This window comes from Panicum virgatum, chromosome 1K (assembly GCF_016808335.1).
Source record: "Panicum virgatum strain AP13 chromosome 1K, P.virgatum_v5, whole genome shotgun sequence".
Taxonomy (NCBI): domain Eukaryota; kingdom Viridiplantae; phylum Streptophyta; class Magnoliopsida; order Poales; family Poaceae; genus Panicum; species Panicum virgatum.
In genome coordinates this window covers 19,075,892-19,097,279 of record NC_053136.1, presented here as the reverse complement: position 1 = coordinate 19,097,279, position 21,388 = coordinate 19,075,892, and the positions used below count along the sequence as shown (strand labels likewise).

Below are 21,388 nucleotides of genomic sequence, written 5' to 3'. Positions count from 1 at the left end.
TTTCCTGGCAGCCTTCCAGGCAGCCTGTGCGCATACCATGCTGATACTGAGATGAAGGGTAACCACCAAAAAAAAAAAATTCAACCAGGTATTGAATTTTTTTTTTGAGCAGAGTATTCTGGTTTGGTGTAAGAACACAGATCTCTTGCATTCATGCCTCAGTGTTTTATTGAAGACATGGGGACGAACAGGACTGCTCAAAAATAAACAGCGTGGGCATTATTACACAAGGCCACTTGACTCGATGCCTCCTTGAGCGTTATTACCTCACCCCTGTGTATGTTCTACTTCTACACTAGACCACCTCATGCTGTTGCAATGTCCACAGGAAGAGCAGAACTGGAAACTCTGTTTTTCGCCTTCAACGCCTGAAGAAGTTTACCCATGAAGAACAAACAACATCAATTCAGAAACTGAGATGAAAATAACAAGAAAACCACTTGCATTGAAGATAGAGTGAACTGCTGCTTACCTCCTTGTTCCAATTGGTGAACAATGTGATGGAGAGCAGCAGGAGCATCTGCACTACCAATCCACACATGATCCCGAACCAGAGCCCCTGTTCAGAGTTCAAATCAAACCAGCGTTCAGAACCTATATCTAATAAAAAAAATATAAAAAAGCAGTTGCAAAATGGAAGGAAAATAGTGCAATCCTAAATTGAAATGTTGAAAAGGCCAAAAGGGCGGAACACTTGCCATTCCTCCTAGATGCGAAACAAAGGCGAACACGAACGCCGAGGGGATGCCGGCGAGGTAGTACGCCGCGAGGTTGATGAAGGCGCCGGCCTTCTGGCGGCCGCAGTCCCTGACAACACCTGCAGAACAATGCCAGCGATTACGCTCAGATACCACAATGTGATGATGTAACATCAGTGGCTACACTTGACATCAAGCTAAAATGTTTTTACTGCTCAGAGTTAACAAGTTTCAGTTTCACCTGAGAGCACGCACTGTAGGCCGTCGAAGACGATGGACACGGCGAGGATGGGCATCATCCTGGCGGTGTGCCGGGCCACCTCCTCCTCGCTGCTGTAGGCGTAGCCCCAGAGGTCGCGCACCAGCACCATGGCGAGCCCTTCCGACGCGCCCACCGCCAGCGCCAGGAGCACCACCACCCGGGTTGCCAGCCGGGCCGCCTCCGGCCGCCCCGCGCCGAGCTCGTTCGACACGCGCGTGCTGCAGGGACCCAAGTCAGACCTATACATTCTCTTGAGCTCCTGATGATGGAGTCAGCATGCATGGAGACGAGAGAGATCTGTGTGTTCTAGAGGGGAACTGATCATTGGAGCTACTGACCTTATGGCGCCACCAAGTCCGAGCGGCACCATGAACGCGAAGCCGTTAGTGTTCAGGCTACAAGCAGAATCATCAACGCAGGAATGAGTGACGGATTGGGGACAAATTTCAGGAAGCTAGCAGCTAGCTACTGAAGAACAGAGATCAAGTCTGACCAGATGGACAGCACGGCCGTCTCGAGCTTGGGGTTGGGGAGAAGGCCGGAGAGCAGCACAAGGAGCTCGAAGGACCACCACTCCATGCTGCGGGCCAGCCAGCGCAGGCGCGTCTCATCATCAGCGACGCCATGGATCATCGATTCGTCGATCGATGTCGTAATAGACTAATAGTAGAATGGAAGAATTGAAGAATCTCAGTAGTTGTCAACCTCACCAGACCATGACGGCGGACGGCACGGCGAGCTTGAGGAAGTCGGGGACGCCGCGGAACGCCTCGGCGGAGAAGCCCGTCCAGGTGGCCCTGCACGACGGCGAGAGCCGGACGTAGAGCGCCAGGAAGGAGAGGTTGGCGAGGTAGGAGATGGCGTTGGCCAGCGCGGCGCCGTCGCGGCCGAGGCCGAGCCCGCGCACCAGCGCCCAGCAGACGGCCGGGTGGCACAGCGCGGTGGCGCCGGAGCTGAGCATCACCGGCACGACGAGGTTCTGCGTCTGCAGGAACCGGACGTGGCACTGCAGCGCCCCGTACACGAACAGCGCCGGGATCATCCACCGGATGTAGCTGCCGGCCCCGGCGGCGATCTCCGGGTCCTGGCCGCACCACGCCAGGATCTCGCCGGTGTAGGCCCAGACCGCCGCCACCGGGACGCTCACCAGCGCGAGCACCAGCATGGCGCGCTGCTTGTAGACGCCGAGCATGTGGTGCCGCCGCGCGCCGAAGGCCTGCCCGCACAGCGTGTCCAGGCTGCACGCCATGCCTGCCTGACGACGAGCACGCCGCCGGCCCGTCGGTGAACCCCGGATGGACAGAAACGAGAGGATAATTGAAGAGAGAGGGGCAGCTGGAGATGCTTGCTCACCAGCAAGCTGAAGCCCGTGACGCCGGCGAAGGCGGTGGCGAGGGAGGCGCTGGCCAGCGCGAGCTCGCCGAGGTGGCCGACGAACATGACGGAGACCATCTGAACCAGGTTCTGCAGGAGGAACCCGGCGACGAGCGGCCCGGCGAGGTACAGCTGCTTCTTGACCTCGCGCACGGCCGGGCTCTCCTGATCCTCGCCAGCTCCGATGTTCTTTCCCGTCCCCGTCGCTGCGGCGAGGAGCGGCTCCTCCATGCTTGCCTTCTCGCTTCACCGCGCAGGTGAGAAGCCGAGACGATGGCAGCAATGGAGGTCGAGCCGGGCGCCACTGACGCTCACCTTGTTCTAGACTAGTTATGGAGTGCTGCTATGTGTACATGTGACGGTGTGAGCAGGAAAGAAGAGTACAACTACAAGCTGCTCCATTTGGCCGCCGCTTAGCGCCGAAAGGAAGTTAACAGGGCAAAGGACAAAGATAGTATAGATAGATCAGATCTTTGTCAGATGTGATCACGGTGTGCGAGTGCTATCTTATCTTAGTAGTAAAAAATTGCAGAAACCTTTTTACTATCTTCTACGTCATTTTGATTTTTACATCCCTATCTTATAGGACATTTTTACTGTAATTATAAAGACGTGCTTCGACATGGTTTATTAAAGTTTGGCACTTCTACAATTTGCACTTCATAAGATAGGTTGTCCGGATCTAATATCCAGAGACGTTGGATTCGAGATACATGGCTTAAAAAATCAGGTGTCCAAACTTTAATAAGATCAAACTCTTACTGGATCCGTTTGGATTAATTATGAGGTTAAACTTTAATCCTCTTAGTTGGATGCCAAGTAGGAAAAGACTACTAAGCTAATGGAACATATAAGGGTTAATTGGTGGCTAAAGTTCATTAGCCCTAATTAACCTCTAATTAATCCATGTTCAGTCCATTAATATAACTAGAGCTAATCTTTATGGTAATAACTTCAAACCGGCCCGCCGTAATTTAGTTCATATGCACGGCCGGCTCTCTCTACCCACGCGCTGCGTTTGGCCCACCTCGTAATAATTATTATCCTCCCTACCATCTCTTACCCGACGGTTCTCTGCATCTCCACTCTCCCGTGCCGGCCATCCCATTCCCCTCCCCCCTACCCAACCTGCCGACCTTCCCTTCCCCATGGAGCCGTCCTTCTCCTCGCCTCCGGTCCCCTCCTTTTCGGTGCTCCGCCAACAGCGCGAGGGCTCGCGGAGGCGCGGAGCCACCTCTCCCCTCCCCTCCCCCTCTCCTGATGGAGGAGCTGTGGCAGGGCATGGCATGGATCCGCGGTGCGGCATGACGGAGCAGATGCAGGGCCGCGGTGCGGGAGCCGGCGGCCGTGGTGACCAGCGCGGAGCAAGGGGCCGCGGGCGGCGGCATGGATCCCGTCGACCATGGCGACGGCAGGGCGCGAAGGCATAGATGAAGGGTCGCGGTGCGGAGCTGGCGGTCGTGGCTTGGAGCCGAGGGCCGCGGCGGAGGGACGGATCCCCGGCGAGCACGGCAATGGCAGGGCGCGGATGCAGGGACAAGCCACAAGCGTCGAAGTCTTCATCCCAACGAGCAGCGAGGAGAATGATGAATATTTTCGCTAGGTGCGTAAGAATTTCTCCCCCATTTTTTCTAGGTCATTTCCCAAAAAAAACTCAGTTATATGTTCTAATTCTGCCACCAATATAGCAGCACTGTCTAGATCGTGATGTTGATTTTGGGGTCTTAAACAGTCACTAGGAGTGAAGAGTTCAATCAGATGTGTTGATATTCTGCTTAAGATCATCTCCCATGAAATTTGATGCAAATCCATTGAGTCAACATAAATATGATATGACAAAGTACTAAATCAGTTTTTACATGACACATATTCCATAATTTGTAGAACCATAGGACTAGATCCTATAGCATAGCAATTAGTACCATAGTTTGTAGGACCAAATCCGTTTTTTAATATATTATGTTTCTCGCCCAGGCAATTCTACTATTTTGAACTAGACAATCTTACTATTTCAATTAGGTGATTCTACCACTTTTTGCTGCTAATTGTAGAAGTTCCAGGCATAATGGCAAGCGGTTGCTTTCAAACGATTAGGTGAGGGGTGAGATTGTGCACCGTGTTGTTTTCGAGTTGGTTTTTGCTTCATGCGGTGATTTTGCTCAGCCCCTTGCACAAATTCATTGCCATCCTATAGCTTGATTTTTTTTATGCTTTAGATGCAGTGGAGAGAAAAAATCAGAGAGCCTTTGGGAGGTGATGTCCATGAAGGTGCGGCTAGCAGAGAGATTTGGGTCTGCCCCCAAAATCTTCAGGTCTTCCTTGAGTCTGCCATTCCAGTTGACATGGAGGTCGGCTCACATGGTGAGATGTCTAATGCACCTCTGCAACTGTTGACACCAATCATGTCTTTTCCATTGTCTAGTCATTTTATTCCATCTTTTATGTTCTCTTGGTAATCTGTGATTTGTCCATTAAAAATTTTGCTAAATCATCAAGTAAATTATTAATTTCAGTTTCACGTTTTTGCATTCTAATTCTAGCATTTTTCAATGTTCCTACTCATTATTTATTGGGTTTCATGTAGGCAACTTATGCTAAATGAATATGTAAATTATTCAATTTGGTTTAGCATTTTTTTAGGAAATACATTTTGAGATCATCACTGTCAAATATTGTGAGCACCTTCTCTCCCACCTTCTTGTTGTGCCGATGCACTAGATTTTAGGAAATGCTTCTTTTCGTTAATCCTCATGTGTGGTCAGGCGTTTTTTGAGATAGATTTTTTTTTGTTGCTATCAGATGGATGTATGCTATCATTTGGATGGATAAAAAATTGGTTGTCATTTTTGCTACCAGTAGGACATATGCTATCATTTTTAGCTGTGGAGCTTCCTTGTTTAGTGCAGGTTTCCACTGGGAGAGATCCGGTGCCCCATCGTCGGCGCCATGTGGATTTGCCTCTGCCTCCTCCTCGCCGGGTTCGCGCCGCCTCTCCTCTCCTCGAGGTTCAACTTCTCTCTCCTCTCTCATTCCCTCAGCAATTCGTCCTCATTGCTCTCGGATCCGGTGATTTTGCGCGGTGGGAACTGCAGAGCGGAGGTGGAGAGAGTTGCACATTATGGTCAGATGCCTTATGCTGCTGCTCGAATCGATGGACATTGGGACCGGCATCGTCGGCGTCCTCCACCTGACAGTAAGGGACGTCTCATTGCAACAAATCATCTCTTCTTCATGCTACAATTTGTTGGTTGTTTGTGCTGGTTGGGTGGGTCTGAATTGGATGGATCCCATGCGATGGGATGCCTTTGAGGGTGAGATTTAGGGGATTCAATGTGTGATTCTCACCAAATCAGGGATTACTACACACTACCTACAGAAGATATACGTCTATCATTTACTCTCATATTTTCTCTGATTCATTCTTCATCTGGGTTTGAATCTGGAGGCTAGTTTCTTCTCTTGTTAAATCCCCTGCTGCATATTTGGTTTGTGCATTTTGGTTCTATTGCAGCGACCATAATGGATTAGGAATGTTGTAGCTTTCACTATTTGAATAGGGGATCACTGATGCATATTTATCACTATGTTACATTAAGAATTATATTAGCTTCATGTATATGAATTATTTTCTTTGTTCATTTTCTTGTTGAATTATGATTAATGAATGGTTTTTGATACTTTAGAGTATTGCATGCAAACTCATGCACCATTATTTTCTCTGCTGCAAGAATAGTTTGTACTGTTAGCTGTTCTGCTATGCATTTTCAGCTGTTCATGAGTAAATTACTTCTAGCTTTGGTGTTGTTTATGGGGACCTAAGCACCTCACCTTTCTATGCTTTATAAAAGTATATTCTCTGGGAGGCTCCATCAATACCAAGATGAAGAAATCGTGATCAGTGTACTTTCCTTCATACTTTAGACATTCGAGCTTATTAGAGTGCATCATATATGGTTCAGACCAATTTTTTAGGCATGTCATATGTGCAGTCAAATAATATGACTACTTCCTAGTGTGATTAGTTAGGTTGATAAGCTACTTTAGCTCCTTTGATTATTTTGTTTTCACTTTTTTATTCATGTCCATGCATGAGCAAATGTGACAAATGACAAGTAATATTCTCATTTAGGAATAACAGTATTCTTTGTTAGCAAAGTACTATTCTCAGTTAGTCAAAGTTCTATTTTTAGATAGGCAAATTAGTGTTATAGGAAATAAATGTGGTTCTGGATTATTCAAAACAGTATACTTAAGGCAATAATATGGTTTTGAGCTAGGCAAAACAGTTTACTTCATTAGCTAATATTTAGTTTAGAATATTATAATTCATTTTCACTGGCTGCCTCAAGTGCTAGGTAATGTCAACCTAGTTCTTTAGCATGATCTGACCATATGGGAGTAAATTTTATGTGTGCAGTCATCTTGACAGTACATGTACAATATGGGATAAATTAGGCAGTTACGTGGCTCTCAATTAGGCAATAATATGGGAATGTAAAGGCAAAATAGTTTAGTTTTTTGGCAATATTATTGAACATCTAATTTTCAGTATGTCATAGAGAGATCTGCTAGATCTAAAAGTAAGAATGTAAGATCTTTAGAACTATTGTTCAGTTTTTGTAGCATGATCTGAACTATGATAGAATATCTAGGAGCATTCCTACTAGATCCCATCTGTAAGTTGTAACTAGGCAAAACTTTGTACTTTGTTAGGCAAAATTACGGTTCCAGCTAGGCAATAATATGGGGGGAGTTAGGAAATATTATGGTTCTAGATTATACAAATCAATATACTTCATTAGGCAACAAACTACCTGGAATGGACATCTAAAATGCTTATTTGGTATCATTAAAATGCATACTAAATATTTAATCTAAATGCTCATGCATGCACTGGGACGCTTTTCTTGCATGCTATATGCTAACTGATTTGGTTCTCTGTTTCTCATTGTTGCTGTTGTCGAGGAGCACATGCGTGGAAATCTAATTAGGGTCGCCTAGGAGCTTGTATTTACTTTTGCGAATTGATTTCATTTTGCTCTGAACATATGTGCAGAAAGATAACAGTTTATTGTGTTTCCTAGCTAGCAGCAGTTTGTTGTGTTCATAATTGCTTAGTGAATGACCAAAGCAGTTATTCTCAAAGTTTCGTAAGTATTTGTTCTCTTTTCAACTAAAACTGAACTCGTAGTCATGAAGAATAGCTGATTCTAAGAGAAAATTTAGATGAGAGTGAAGTATGTGAATCCCATCTTAGCAATAATATAGCTCTAAAATTGTAAATGCTTTAGTCAGCTACATGTTAATGGTTATTGATCCTTTTTGCTGTTGTTCTTTGCTAGGCAAAATATACTAGTGCAATTCTAGCTCATATTTTTTTTTAATATTCTGATCTAGTTTGTTGCTCAGTGCTAGTGTGGGTTCACTCAAAGCAAATGATGCAACCAATCCATGCTTTTTGTGCGGGAGGCGGGGGAGGCGGCTCACGTGTGAAGAATTTGTTTTTTATGTGTTAATTAATGTCAGTCTCCAGTTGTAAATGCTTTTGTCCATGTACTAATTCGCTCAGAATTTTTAAATAATTTGCTTATGTGGTTCCACAAATTTGCTTATTGTAATTGTTGACTTGGATTAGCAGCGTGTAAAGAGATACTGAATGTGAAAAAATAATGTTGTTTAGCAGTTTTTATGTCATACAGACATCCAATTGGCAGTATGTAATGTTATTTTGCTCTCTACGGACACGATGAGTGATAGCAACCATTTTTACTATGCTTGAGTGATAGGATAGGAAGCTAGCATGCCAGAAAAGGAAAACTGGCAAGTTGAGTTTCGTCTCCTTACTAAAAAAGGAGCGGCTGTACGGACGTTTAATATTACAGCTGGCAGTAAGTTAGCTGCATCCAATCTTTATTAGTCCTGGTGTTGTAGCCCTAAAAACAGGAGTAACACAAAAGGGCGTACGCTGCTTCGATGGTAACATGAAGATGCATCCTGAAACCCTAAACTAGTATATCTTTCAGCATGTGTTTCGGTTGATCGGATCGATCTAACTGCGACTCTGAGAGCACCATAAAGACTTGTCATTTTGCCTGCTATAACAAGATTCTCGACCAACACTACAATAAAACAGTTTTTAGGGACAGTTGAATCTGCATTTCTAGGGACGGTTGTAGTACCCACTTCTACTTTTTACAGCTATAAATAGCTATTTGTGTAGTGGGTAATAATATGCCTGCCTCCGTAAAGTCATTTTCCAAGGGTGGGTTACACCGTCGTCGCCCGTCCTTAAAAATCGATTTATAGGTGCAAGTTACGCCTTATGTTTGTGTAGTTAGCGCTTTATGTTGGGCCTTTTAGCTTTGCAGAAATGATATTGTTTTTGATAATGTTAAAAAGCAAACGAGTTTGCAGATTCTTTTCAGGGCCACACACTTGGTAAGGACGTGGGCGATACTTCACAAGGAGGAGGATTGGGACATCATCTCAGCAGCGTGTCGGGCCTTGGAATCAACCGCTATGGAGATCTTCGCGAGGCATGGGTGGCAGTTTAGAAATAGACTTTGCTTTTAAAACCGTTTCCCTTCTTTCTTTGGATATGGTGGTGTTTACTTTGTAATAAGGGCCAGATATAACTTGCGATATAGAGGCCGGAATATGACTTTCCCTTTATCTAAAAAAAGGTGCAAGTTAGGCCATGACATTGTAGTGGTGTCGAGAAAAACACGACGTGGCACGCATGCCATCACCATAGATTATAGATATATATCATGCCATCACCATACATCATATAGTGGGCGTGGAGAAAAAACGACGTAGCATGGAAGTTTAAGGGTTCTAATACTAAGCGTGATGCATCTCACCATTTAAGTGATTAAGGCTGTTTGTATTTTTAAAAAGGACTCATTGAAAAATATTATTTTGACACATAAAAGTCGTGATCCTGGGGGACAACATCATCACCTGCTACCTCCAAGTTTTAAGTTTGGCATGTAGTGTATACTTGATCCATCTGCTGGGGCACACTTTCAAAAACTATGGTTTTTTCAAAGGGTTCAAAAGACTAATCATTGGATGCTTTAGCAAAATGGCCTACGGCTATCCGGACATTTAAATACTCTGTGCAGCGGTAACCCGAATGACCAGCTAGCTTAGCTTACGGTCACGGCTATCCTACGAGGTTCATTATACCCAGCACCTACTTAGGCAGCTTTCCCCTAAGTCCGCTCACGCGAAAATACCTCTATTTGAATTGATGGCCCTAGTGGCACTTCAAATATAGGGGAATTTAGGGGTGGGCCGGGTTGGCCCCGGCCCACCCTAAGATTTGGCCCAAAGACAACCCTCTATGTCCTTATTATTACTAATAAAAAATAGTTATTGATTATTTTTATGTACAACAATTGGTAGTTGAATTGAGAAAGTGGAAATGTGAGAAATTACACTAAAAATTGATTTATTCACTAAAATATTTAAAAAAAATCTATTGGACCACCCTAACAATAAACCCTAGATTCACCACTGCGTACAAAACCACCTGGATGGGCTTCTCAGTCGAGGCATTTGCGGCGTCCGATTCTTCCTGAAGCTTGCCATCGTCCACCGTCATGGTCTGGTGAGACTGTGAGCAGAGGTACATTTTTCCATCCCATTTCCCACATGGAGAGCCATTCCTCAAGCGCGGCTGGTCTAGATGCAGCATGGAGTGGTGGTCCTTTGAGCTCCCGGTTATGCAGTCCAATAGTCCAGACAGACTCCTCCCTAACCTAAAGCTGGAAACAGCTATAGCCATGCTTTTCCATCCGGTGAAAACCAAAAAGGGGAAAAAAATAGACTAGTGGGGTTAAGACCGCTCCACGGTTTTGTATTAGGAAGAAATAAATTTCTCCCAGCTTTGCCAGGAAGAGGGGATTTTTTTTAAAAAAAACACCTCATAAATTCGCTCCCGCGAGGATTATAAGACAAATCAACTAGGTGCTATTCATGTGCTCTGGCCACTAGGTTGGAGGCCTTTTTACTCCATCCGGTGAAAACCATTTCACACTTCCTAATTCTCTACAATTTACCTTGCCCTTTGCTTGAATCCGATATAATGCTAATTGTTGTGATTTTTTCAACCTGAACACTACTTCCTTGTCACTCATGGCCCCACTTGGTGCTGCCATGGGGTCCTAATCCAAATTAAACCAACCTACAAGTTCTCCATTTCAATGAGGAATTTTTTTCGAACTATTGCAATTTTTAACCATTCGTCACCAGGTTCCCAGAACATTAGGATCAGGATCGAGGTGGGGATGCGGACCTTGGAACATAGTCTCATAAAAACATGGAAAGAAGAGGGTATACACCTTTTTTTTAGATCAAAGGAAGAATTGTATTATATCAAAGCTGAGTACATCATCAAGTTACACAAAGCACTCTCAAAGTACTCACGCACTAAGCTGCTCCAAATCTCAATCCCAAACCTATGTAAAAAATTAAATAAAAGGCGACACAGGCATACACTCAGCAAGCAGGCTGAGAACAAGCCCTCTCAAAGTACTCACGTACTAAGCTGCTCCAAATCTCAATCCCAAACCTATGTAAAAAATTAAATAGAAGGCCACACAGGCATACACTTAGCAAGCAGGTTGAGAACAAGCGACCAACATTCCTGTAGGCTGGAACGAGTACAATCATCTTCTTCCTTATTGCGTCTGTCTTCTTCCTCTTTTTGCCACCAATGAAGAAAAGGGACAGATTCCAATCTATCTGATCCAAGACTGATCGACATCAGCTTGGGGGACAGACTTATTCTCACAAGCCTTTCGCCGTGGTTGGATCTAACCACGACAAAACGGAGAAGTGGCCGGAGAAAATTATTCCACGATAGCAGCACCATCCCCGCCTCAATGACGCCATCTAGAAACCTAATTCTTCATGTCGTCGCCCCAAGAAAGTTGCAGACATCGTAGATGCCGCCACCTCCTTCATCAGAGCCGCCATGGAGAGATCCAATCCACCCTATCTTTTCACCATTGCCAGAGAGGAGGAGGAGGAAACAAATCTCCCATACCACGAAACACAGCATGGAGAAACCATAACCCTAACCTAAACTCGATCTATTAGACATTATTATTGGAAGAGATGGATCCCCACTCCCTCTGGCCTCGGGCGAGATGCCAGAGGTGGGAAGGGAGGGGGACCAAAACGGTGGAGGAGGGGAGAGCCTGTGGATCGGCAGGAGGGGGTGGGTCGCCGTGTCGCCCTCGAGATGACCCGGGGCGCGGAGCAGGCGAGACGAAGAGGGTATACACCTTGGAGCACCGAATCAAGATGTGGAACACCTACGGGAACGTTGGTGGGATGTTTTAGTTGCTATCGAGTGTCCGAGCGCCGCACAGGCGTACTACTAACAGCCAACAAGAGATACATCGAGATTTAGGAGCTAACCGTAAGGGTCTATTGGGTTATCGGCTAATTGGGCTGTTCCGACTCTATGCCAACTAAGATCCTGTTTGGTATGACTCTAATTCCAAACTCCAGTTTAGAGATGAGTGGAGCCAGTCAAATACCTCAACTCTAAAAATTGATAAAGCACAACATGGAGTTAGTGGAGCCTAGTTAATTTTCTTGAACCACCTCTCTGGCTGCTCCAAAACACTCTAAAATAAATCTAGATGTGGAGTTTGGAGTAATAATTGCCCACCACTACAGTTATTTACACAACAAAACTTTTTTTTTGAAAAAAGTCTAAATTACTCATCTGAACTATAGTAAAGTTTGAATAACCCCATAAACTATTGTTTGGTTCATTTTACCCCCAAACTATTCACCTTTGTTCAAATTATCCCCTAATACAATTTGGCTTTTTTATTTCCCAATGCATAGGTGGAGTCTTAAACTAAAATTTTACAAAATGATAGAACACATTATAACACATCTTAGAAAAAATCATCATATTTTTCTATTATTATTTTGATAGGTTAGTGACAGAGGTAAGGACCCGGGGTCCCCCAACAAGGCCATTCCTCCTCTCCAAGGCCCAATGACCGGCCCACTAAGGGCCCAGGCGGATTGCAGCGCCTACACCGGACGGCCGGCGCCCGAGTGACCCAGCGAGGAGGCACACACGCGGCAGCCTACCGACCGCGGACGCAAACAGTGACCGCCCGTACCCCGCAGCCCGGGCCTTGTTCTCCATGGAGATGACCCGAGGGAGGGCGTGGCAACCACACCTACTCCCCATGCCGCCATACGCGCTGCCTACTCCCGCAAGGCACGACCGTGCGCTGGAACAGGGTTTCTTGACGGGGCCACAGTGCGGACTGTGCCACCTACCCGTACCCGAGATAGAGAAAGGGAGAGAGGGCGTCAACTCTTCCACCACACACGCCGTCATCATGACCCCCTGGCGCCACTCCGTCAGGGATAGGTGACTGTGACCGGGCGAGGCTGCTGACAAGCTGAATTCGTCAGCAGGCATGCCACTCCCCGGTCAGAACCCACTCACTCAGGTGAGGACGCACGGAACGTGTACGGACGGACAAGCGACGGGACGACCGCTGGGCTTCCGACCGACCAAGGGTGAGACGGGAAGATGAAGGCCCTTTGCCCAATAAAACCGCCCAGGACAACTGCCGCCACTCTCGACCGACGGAGCAGGGCCCCCCGACTGACAAAGGCAAGGAGTCAACCACGGCAATCAAGCAGCACACGCTAGCAATAGAACTGTGTAAATATGGGGTCCCACCTTGAAGTATAAAAGGGGATCCAACCCAAGTAGGAGGGGGGGGGGGGTTCCTCTTTTCACTATTGAAAAGCTTGTAAAGCTCCCCGGCAACTTTGAGCACCTGTGCTTGAGCAATAGAGAGAGAACACCACCCCCTCATACTGGACGTAGGGCATTTCCAGCCCGAACCAGTCTAAATCCCTCGAGTCATTGCGTGCTAGACCATTCCGATCAGACGCGCGAGAACACGAGCAATCAAGTAGTTTGGTAGTCGCCCAATTCCGGCCGCGACAGTTAGGATATTTAGTAATAAATTAATCATTGGAGTTCAAAATTATATGAAAAATAACAATGAAAAACTTATAACAAACATTTTTAATATAGTTTAGGGAGTAAATTGAACCAAATTATAGTTTACTAGGTTCGTGCCCGTACGTTGCTACGGGCACAACAGATGCTGGTCCGATCCAATGTATCATGTGAAGAGATCTCAAATGTTCATCTAAATCAATTTAAATGACATATGAATGTTGTTTTTACAAATTCTTGTCATCATACCATTTGATGGGTAAGAGGGTGAGCCCAAATACATGAGGTCAACCATACTTTTGTAGTCTCTCAATTTGAATCCTCCTACCCTACAAACATGCTAGTTTACACATTATCACTAATACATTAGACGCAGAATTTCACAAAATAGATAAACTAACGGTATTCCACAAAATAGAGAAATTAAAGACAGCTCTTATAAGTTTTGAACCAAACTGAAACTTGCCTTTTCCAAGTTCCAAAGTTTTTAAGTCTTCCGAAGGCATCTTCCGAAGGCACAGTCAATTCGGTTACTGATTGTTCCATTTCCGTATTTTTCCTTTTTATATTGTTTGATCAATAACCTGCCAATTCGATTATGATCTCGCCTTAGTCTTTGTTCTTTGCTTCTCTGCACAAAAGCATGCCAGAACACTAAAACACATTTAGAGAAGTGCAACTAACAAAAATCAATCCATACACACCTGCCAAGGCCAAAACATCTGACCAGTATTCCAAATAGAAGTAATCGAACATGTTTTTGTTCTACAGACAATAATTTCTGTGCTCAAAATACTGCAGTCACCATGAAAACTGCAACAAGCAGGAAGTAAATAGATTTACACAAGCTTGATTGATGTACATCATATCCAAAAGTAATTGGCTACGCGGCCCACTGTTGCCCAGACGTTGTTGCTCTGCGCTCCTTGCCATCCAGTGAAACTGCATTCAAGATTGGGGCAATAGAGGAACTGTATTGTGACCTCGGTCCCCAGGTTTGTGGACTGAGGAAATCATTCCATGGTCGATGGTACACCAAGCCTAAGTGAAAGGGTGTCCTCATCATTTAATATAATCCATTGATTTGAAGATCTAAGGCTGCAGGGTCATCTTCTTGCTCTAGCTAACGGCGACGGCGAGTGTATTTCCCCAATTTTTCCGAAGCCCAAACCACCACATCAGGACCTTCATTCAAATGGACATGCCCCAGTGGCATCTAAAGCTCCTCCCATTCTTGTATTTCATCGGGGCCAAAGGATCTTCAAAAGTCAAAATAAACACTCAACCAGGCTAGTTTTGTCTCTTAATTATGCATCAATATACTTTAGGAAAAGGCAGTTTCAGAGGAACATTTATAAATTGTAAGCATTGGGATAAGCACAAAGAAAATGACCAGATATGCACATTATAAGTTAAGAAAACAACATTGTAAGCATAAGGATATCATTGTTTTCTAACCACGTATTCAGGACTCACATATATGTTATAATGAAAAGCTATGGTGTAAAACAATGAAATGTTTAGGGAAAAATTAAGAAAACAAAATAACTCTGCAAACATCAACATAAACAGAGCATGCATCCTATGTTTCTTTATTTTTCCCTAAACATGTATACTTTTGTAAAAGAAGTATTTCAAATAGCGAAATTCAGTGTAGTGCCCAGCAATTCGACTTGCTAGCTTTGTGTACTAATTGTAACAGTAGCATTCAGTAATTGCTTACCCATTCGATGTTGTCAGAACTAACATAGCAGAAGAAAGCTTTGTACTATGTTTATGAAACAACAAATGTACCATGGGATTAAATCCATAGAGATCATCAAGCCTGTGAAACTATTAACTTGAAAAGAAAGCTCAATCAAATTATTTGGAATTGTGTTGCCTTACCCATGTAAAGGAGCCGGTGGTCGTCATGAACTCATGTCTACTTCAACTAAGTTTTTATTTGGAGAGATTTTTATGGCCAGCACAACAATTCTGCAAGCAACTAATAAGGTATATGGAACGTGTTCGCGAAAAAAAACAAATAAGGTAAGGAACCGCTATAGTTGTATATATATATATATATATATATATATATATAAGGTTGAGCTGAGGTAAAATATAAATTAAGAACATAGGCCTTACAAGTTAGAACACATGGTTATCTGAGATTAACCTTTGCAGATTAAAAACATGTAATCTTCGTTATCAAAGAAGAGGTAAAATGTCTCAATCTATCAAACAAGTTGCGGGCATGTTAAAAGTCACGCATCTATGTTGAGCAATGAGCACGTTCACTAACCTATAGGTGATAGCGACATTGTTGTGCCAACAGTGGTCAGAAGCCTCCATCTTCTTGTTTCAATCTCATTTTGAATATTCCGGAATGAGCTTGCAGAGCTACATCTCTCAATCCAACATAAATCATGCATAGTCAGCTGTACCGATAATGATAGAAAGAAAAGAAGCATACATAAATGTAAACAGGGCAGAACCTGGAGCTTGTCCTCGACGGGGTGCCAGTGCCACGCAGCTGCTAAAGACCTGAAAACGCCTGTGGACACCGGGCCTCTAGTTCTGAGGTGGTGAGCAGCTGGGACCTAAAGTCGCATCGAGGAACAATTCGTCATGGCCGATTGAATTTCTGCAAATCTGATCGAGGCAATCCATGAGGAATCGAAGTCGATTTGCGCTGCAGGGAAAGGAAGGGGGAAGTCGATCGATGCGAGGAGTGGAGGATGGGGGAGGAGGCGCCGAGGATGGAGGGGCCCACCGTAGATGGAGAGAGGGACAGGGGAGGATCCACCAGGGACGGAGCGGTGGCGCGGGGAGGACGGTGCAGCCGGCGGCCGGGACGGAGCGGCGGCCGGGCGAGGATGGCGGCGAGGCGGCCGGGATCCGCCAGGGATGGCACGGACCCAGGGCCGGGGATGGGGCGGCGGGTGCGACGTTCGAACGGGAGGGAGAGGGGACGCGATGTTTTTTTTTGACGGGAGGGGGGCGACGCACGATTGCACGAAGCGAGGGGGCGGTACGAAGAGGTGGGATGACGAACGAAAAAGAAGTGATCCTTAGTCTCTTTTTAGTAGTAGAGAAGGGTTATCCTCGGTCCCGGCGCGTCGCCGCTCCAGGCCGTGCTGCCGGCCTCCGGTCCCTGCACGCCGCCGCTGGCCCGTGCACATCGCTGCCCCTGGCCGTGCAGCCAGCCTCTGGCCCCTGCGGCGCGGTGCGCACTGCAGCTGCCAGCCCCTGCGTGCCGCCGCGTGCTGCCGCTGTCCTCTTTCCGCCTGCGCGCGCACTGCCCCGCGCCACCCGCTTCGCCATCCAAGCCACTGGAGAAGAAGGTCCTGATCACGTGGATTAATTCAACATTTTGATTTTAGCTTTTCAACATTTGGTGTTTACAGATTCCACATTTCATCTTTCTAGTTTTAATATTTGAACATCAAATGTTGAACATATTTAAGAAAATGTTGAACATATTTAAGAAAATATTGAGCATCAAATTTATCTCTATTTTCAGTTAATTGGGTCAAAATAGGCTTTAAAAATACAGGACTTATCTATCTTCCACAAGATATATAGGAGCCCCCTCTCACATATGGGTAAAAATGGGAATGGGCATGCTCGGACCTGACCTTGAACCTAGCCCTATGGCCTCAGGGCCAATTTGTAACGTCATGGACCGATCCAATTTATTGCTTGTATGTGGTCTTGTTGCCCTAATGGGCATGATGGATAGACCCATTCAGATATAATATATGTGTTAAATATTGCATCAATCATTGAATGAAAATGACACTGACACATAATATCATTTAATGCGAAAAGGATCGTAGTCTAGTGGTTACAAGAGCCGCGGTAACACCTCATATCCTGGGTTCGACTTCCCGTGGAAGCAAATATTATTATAGGATTTAACGATGTTGTGCATTCAGTGGTAGGCGACGTTTCCGTCGACAACGAGGCACGTGGTGACTTCGTCGAGGATTTGTCGGCTCAGTATTCGAAGATGCTCATAGGGGTAGGGTTTGCTTACGTGTGTTTATAAGGGGTGTGAGTATATGTGCGTTGTGAGTGTCTGAGTTGTACTGTATAATCTAAAAAAACATTTAATTCAGTCGTTAATCATCACAAGCAAATATTATTACAGCAACAATCAAGATGGCACTGATTCATAAATAATATGGAATAATAATTCATTCAGTTTTTTCAGTACTCTGCCACTGGATATTACTGAATCGCTTGCTTGCTTGCTCACTCGCTGCATGGCTATTCCTCCTGCTATATGAGCTTGCCTCTACAGTCTCATTACCTACATGTTCATAAGTACATGAGAAAAACCACCATGAAGTTGTTATCCAATTTGCTGAAGTAACCTATAACCTACACATTAACTAATGAATACAAATGGACTAATCACTCACATGTGAGGCAATTGTACTACAGCATAAATGGATTTATATGTGCTTAATTACAGCAAACCAATATAGTATCGTCTAGTGCTAGCTGAAAACTCTACAAACAATAATACCTTCCAAAGCCAAGATAATGTCATGAACTGAATCCATGGGACGCTGAGTATTAGCTGCACAAAATAAGAGCAGATTTTCGGTTGGGCATGAGATTTGTGTGTGAAGCTTGCTACAACTATTCAAAGAAAAAAAAGAGGCAACTCAATCTGTCAACTAAAATTGTACTCATGGAACTATTTCAACACTACCATGTAATAAAACTAGGAGCAAAATAAAAAAGACTTCATACATACAACTATATATATCTGTAGTACATACATATGGCCCTTATCCAGTCTAGGCACACTAAAGCTTCAACAGTTTCCATAGTCATTCCACTTCAAAAATGGAGGGAGTGCATCGGCAGAGGGAGAGCAGCAAATAGTGCGCAGCATACAAGGTGGGCAAGGGGTACGCCTCCTATGATCTGGAGCTGGCCTCCAGTCACCAGAAGCGCCACCGCCGCAAGGCCCAGGAGAGGCTGGTGATTTCTTTTTTCTTTTCCCCCTCTCTCCGTTCTGGATTCGATTGCTTAATGAGGAATCCTACGAACAAACCCTAAACAACTATGGAAGAAGAACAGAGATAGGAGCAAGCATGCCTGATGGGACAATCGCTGGAGGGGAATGCGGCACGCGGATGGCACGCCGCCGGAGGACAGCGAGACGCGCCAACTTGAGATGTAGGGCCCACATCCAAATGGATCAGCCTGCTTAGTGGTCTCCTCCCCCGAGTCTCTTTCTCTCTCGCCGGCCTCCACGCTTGTTAGATAATTACCTATGCTCTAGCTTGTCTAGGTTCTACGCTGGTAGGGGCTCTTGCTCCTGCTCAGTCAAGGATGTCTCTTCAATGTTGGGCGGCAAACACTATTGTGCATAGTAGCCGCTGCAGTTGGCAGCATGGTAGCAGTAGTGCCTTGTAGCCGCAGCAGTAGCTAGTAGTGGTAGAGGCTGCATAACATTATAGCGTCTTACCTTGTAAATACTCACCTTGACTACTTGTGTCTATAAAAGGAGAGAGCAGCTGCAGATCACAGATTAAGCAGCTCCACTTCGTGTGCTCTTCCCGAGTCCTTCTTTTTCCTCTCATCTTCTTCCTCCACCTGCAAACAAGAGGGTGTTGCGTGTGTGTGAGGGAGTGCTAACAAGTGGTATTCAGAGCTTGAGTGTTCGAGCTTGGTGGCCATGGCTTCCCTGGATCGTGAGCATGGGCGCGGGTGTTCTCAGGAGCGTGGCCGTGGGCGCCAGACGACGTACATCGTGAAGAAGACGGTGCGGGACGTCGGCGGCGTGCAGTACCCCATGCTCACTCGCATGAACTACGCCGAGTGGGTGGTGCTGATGAAGGTGATGCTCAAGGCGAAGCGCCTGTGGGCGGCGGTGACCGTGGGCACCGCTGACGAAGAAGACGACCAGTCGGCCATGGAGGCCATTCTCAAGTCGGTGCCGACCGAGTACGTCATCCCGCTCGGCGCCAAGGACTCCACCAAGGAGGGGTGGGAGAGCCTGGAGACGATGCGGCTCGACGGCGACCGCGTGCGCAAGGCCAAGGAGCAGCAGCTCCGGTGGGAGTATGAGGCTATCGCGTTCCGCGATGGCAAGGCCATCTCTGGTGAGCCAGCTAGCGCAGGTCGGCGTCGACATCGGCAAAGAGGAAGCGGTGGCGAAGTATCTCCGCGTCGTGCCGCCGCGATTCGCGCAGATTGCACAGCCGGGTGTCGTGGTGTGGCAAACCACAGCTGGGTGACGGAATGCACCCGCCTAAGCCCAGAGGGAGAATACTCGGGGATTAGCTAGGATTAGTTCGATCTCGCTCATGAACACGATGAACACAACTAGTTTAGAGTGGTTCGGGCCGCCGGAGCGTAATACCCTATGTCCACTGTGTGTTGTATTCCTTTGCCTCAAGAGGGTCTGCGAGAGCTTGTGCTGAGTCCAGCGTGCGTCTGTGTGTGCTCTAGAGAGCCTGCGCTATACAGCGAGCGCCTCCCTTTTATATCTCAAGGGAGGCGCGTACATGGCCGTTGGGTCCCCGACAGGTGGGCCCAACAATGTAGTACAAGATAACGTACAGTTCATACATTATGTCTTTGCAGGCGGAGGAGATCTCACTCCTGGATTTCCTTGCCTGCTCCTGGAATCCCCCGTTCAGTATGTCCAGGCGCTGTCTTGTCGAAATGGCGCCTGGCGTAGCTTGCGGCGTCGCCTGCCACGTAGCTGAACGGGCCGTGTAGCTTGCAGCGTAGGCGGCATGATGGAAAAGCGCCGTGCCATCGTATCTAATTAATGCGGCAGTCAGGCTCTGCGCGGGTGTGGCGCAGGCGGCCTCACTGTGTACCTCGGTAATATGCGGTCTATAGTGAGGACTGACAAAGTGTGCCCCGCGTGCCGCGGCGGCAGAGCACGCCTCAATCACCCGCATTGAATGCGGTGGGTGGGCAAGTCTTCCAGTGGAAGACTCGTGCCCGCGCCCGCGCCTACAGGACACGTGGCTGCTCCGGACCCCCCCGGCGGTATGTTGGTTCCATGCGCGTGGGAGGCCCGGATGGACGCGGGAGGTCCCGAACCCCTATGGGGGGTCCGAGGCCTCGGCTGTCGGCTCGGAGCTTCCCCTCCTCAGGAACACGTGGCGTTTCCGGACCCATCCCTGAGCGGGGAGTGGGTTCGGGGCCATTGGCCCGATGAGGTAAGGGCCTGACCTGTGGGGCCCAGCTGCTCCGCCCTTTACCGCGTAGTTACGATGACTACGCGAGCCTTGCCTTGCTGCAGTAGAAGTGGGTATCCCTGCTACAAGGTACCGACAGTGGCACCCGGGCCCACCTCGGGAGAGGTACGAACACGCAGGTGGGGCCACTACTGTGATTTGGCTCTGCATAACTTGAAGCCTCTTACTGCAGGGGTCTTGACCGGCTTTGACCATCCGTTGGGTTGTTTGTTGCCTCATCACATTGCAACGGCTTACTGACTCGTGGCCCCCACGCACAGTGGTTCACCTAGTCACGCGCGCGGCGCTCGACATTGTTTCGGCCGGAGTAAATGGGATATTTACCACCGGCGCAGTTCCTGAAAAGCTTGGTCATGCCAGCGCTTAATGCGCGCACGTCAGCTCAGCTTCCACCTCGCTTCGCGCGCGGGCGACGGTTTAGATCCCGCCTTTTCACACCTTTGCTTGTTACCCGTCCTCCCTGACAGGTGGGTCTGGGCCCCCTTGTCATGGACTGGGCGGTTAACACCAGGTGCGGGCGTCGCTTGGGTTCCAACGACGGTTCCGGGGCGCGCAGGTTGGGTCAGGCTTCATAAAGGGGCGAACCGCATACCGCGGTTACTTTCCCGCATTCGCCTTCTTCCTTCCAATCCTTGCGCCCCTTTGCCTTCGAGCTTCCTCGCCCCTTGCTCCCCCGCGTAGATTGCTCCTCACCTCCATAGTGAGATGGCATCCCTTGCTCATCCCCGCCGTTTCCAGACCGAGGAGGAGTTGAGCACGGTGCGCCGCCTGCTTGGGTGGAGTGCGCAGGAGGCTGCTTGGGGGATTCGAGCTG

The 21,388-nt window shown here is 47.1% G+C and overlaps 1 protein-coding gene and 2 long non-coding RNA genes across 10 annotated transcripts; all 3 read right to left on the bottom strand.

Annotated features, from left to right (window-relative positions):
* Positions 1 to 68: 68 nt before the first annotated feature.
* Positions 69 to 2,708, bottom strand: LOC120698486 (protein DETOXIFICATION 16-like). 2 transcript variants are annotated; one of them, XM_039982122.1, is made up of 8 exons: positions 2,314 to 2,579; positions 1,671 to 2,215; positions 1,454 to 1,540; positions 1,299 to 1,355; positions 940 to 1,178; positions 699 to 817; positions 473 to 559; positions 69 to 368 (listed from the first exon to the last, which is right to left on the bottom strand). In XM_039982122.1, exons 1-8 carry the CDS (start codon positions 2,563 to 2,565, stop codon positions 306 to 308), a joined length of 1,449 nt encoding a protein of 482 aa, XP_039838056.1. In that variant the 5' UTR covers positions 2,566 to 2,579; the 3' UTR covers positions 69 to 305. The 2 variants fall into 2 exon arrangements, with proteins under 2 accessions (XP_039838056.1, XP_039838051.1); XM_039982117.1 differs by having other exon boundaries at positions 83 to 368; positions 1,671 to 2,211; positions 2,314 to 2,708.
* A 10,823-nt stretch (positions 2,709 to 13,531) lies between these two features.
* Positions 13,532 to 16,387, bottom strand: LOC120698456. Of its 7 annotated transcripts, none has more exons than XR_005684856.1 (4): positions 15,832 to 16,369; positions 15,639 to 15,736; positions 14,059 to 14,613; positions 13,532 to 13,985 (listed from the first exon to the last, which is right to left on the bottom strand). It is a non-coding gene; the product is annotated as an uncharacterized LOC120698456 (long non-coding RNA). The 7 variants fall into 7 exon arrangements; XR_005684859.1 differs by having other exon boundaries at positions 14,082 to 14,613; positions 15,832 to 16,103; XR_005684862.1 differs by lacking the exon at positions 13,532 to 13,985 and adding an exon at positions 15,242 to 15,331 and having other exon boundaries at positions 14,027 to 14,613; positions 15,832 to 16,103.
* A 1,075-nt stretch (positions 16,388 to 17,462) lies between these two features.
* On the bottom strand, positions 17,463 to 18,467 carry LOC120651692. The gene is made up of 3 exons (XR_005666280.1): positions 18,130 to 18,467; positions 17,871 to 17,924; positions 17,463 to 17,651 (listed from the first exon to the last, which is right to left on the bottom strand). It is a non-coding gene; the product is annotated as an uncharacterized LOC120651692 (long non-coding RNA).
* Between the last annotated feature and the right edge of the window lie 2,921 nt (positions 18,468 to 21,388).

Coding starts and splice junctions, on each gene's coding strand:
- LOC120698486 (XM_039982122.1), bottom strand. CDS start 2,565: ATGGAGGAGCCGCTCCTCGCCGCAGCGACGGGGACGGGAAAGAACATC. Junction 818..939: donor CCTACAGTGCGTGCTCTCAG/GTGAAACTGAAA, acceptor ATTGTTCTGCAG/GTGTTGTCAGGGACTGCGGC. Junction 560..698: donor TTTCGCATCTAGGAGGAATG/GCAAGTGTTCCG, acceptor AACTCTGAACAG/GGGCTCTGGTTCGGGATCAT.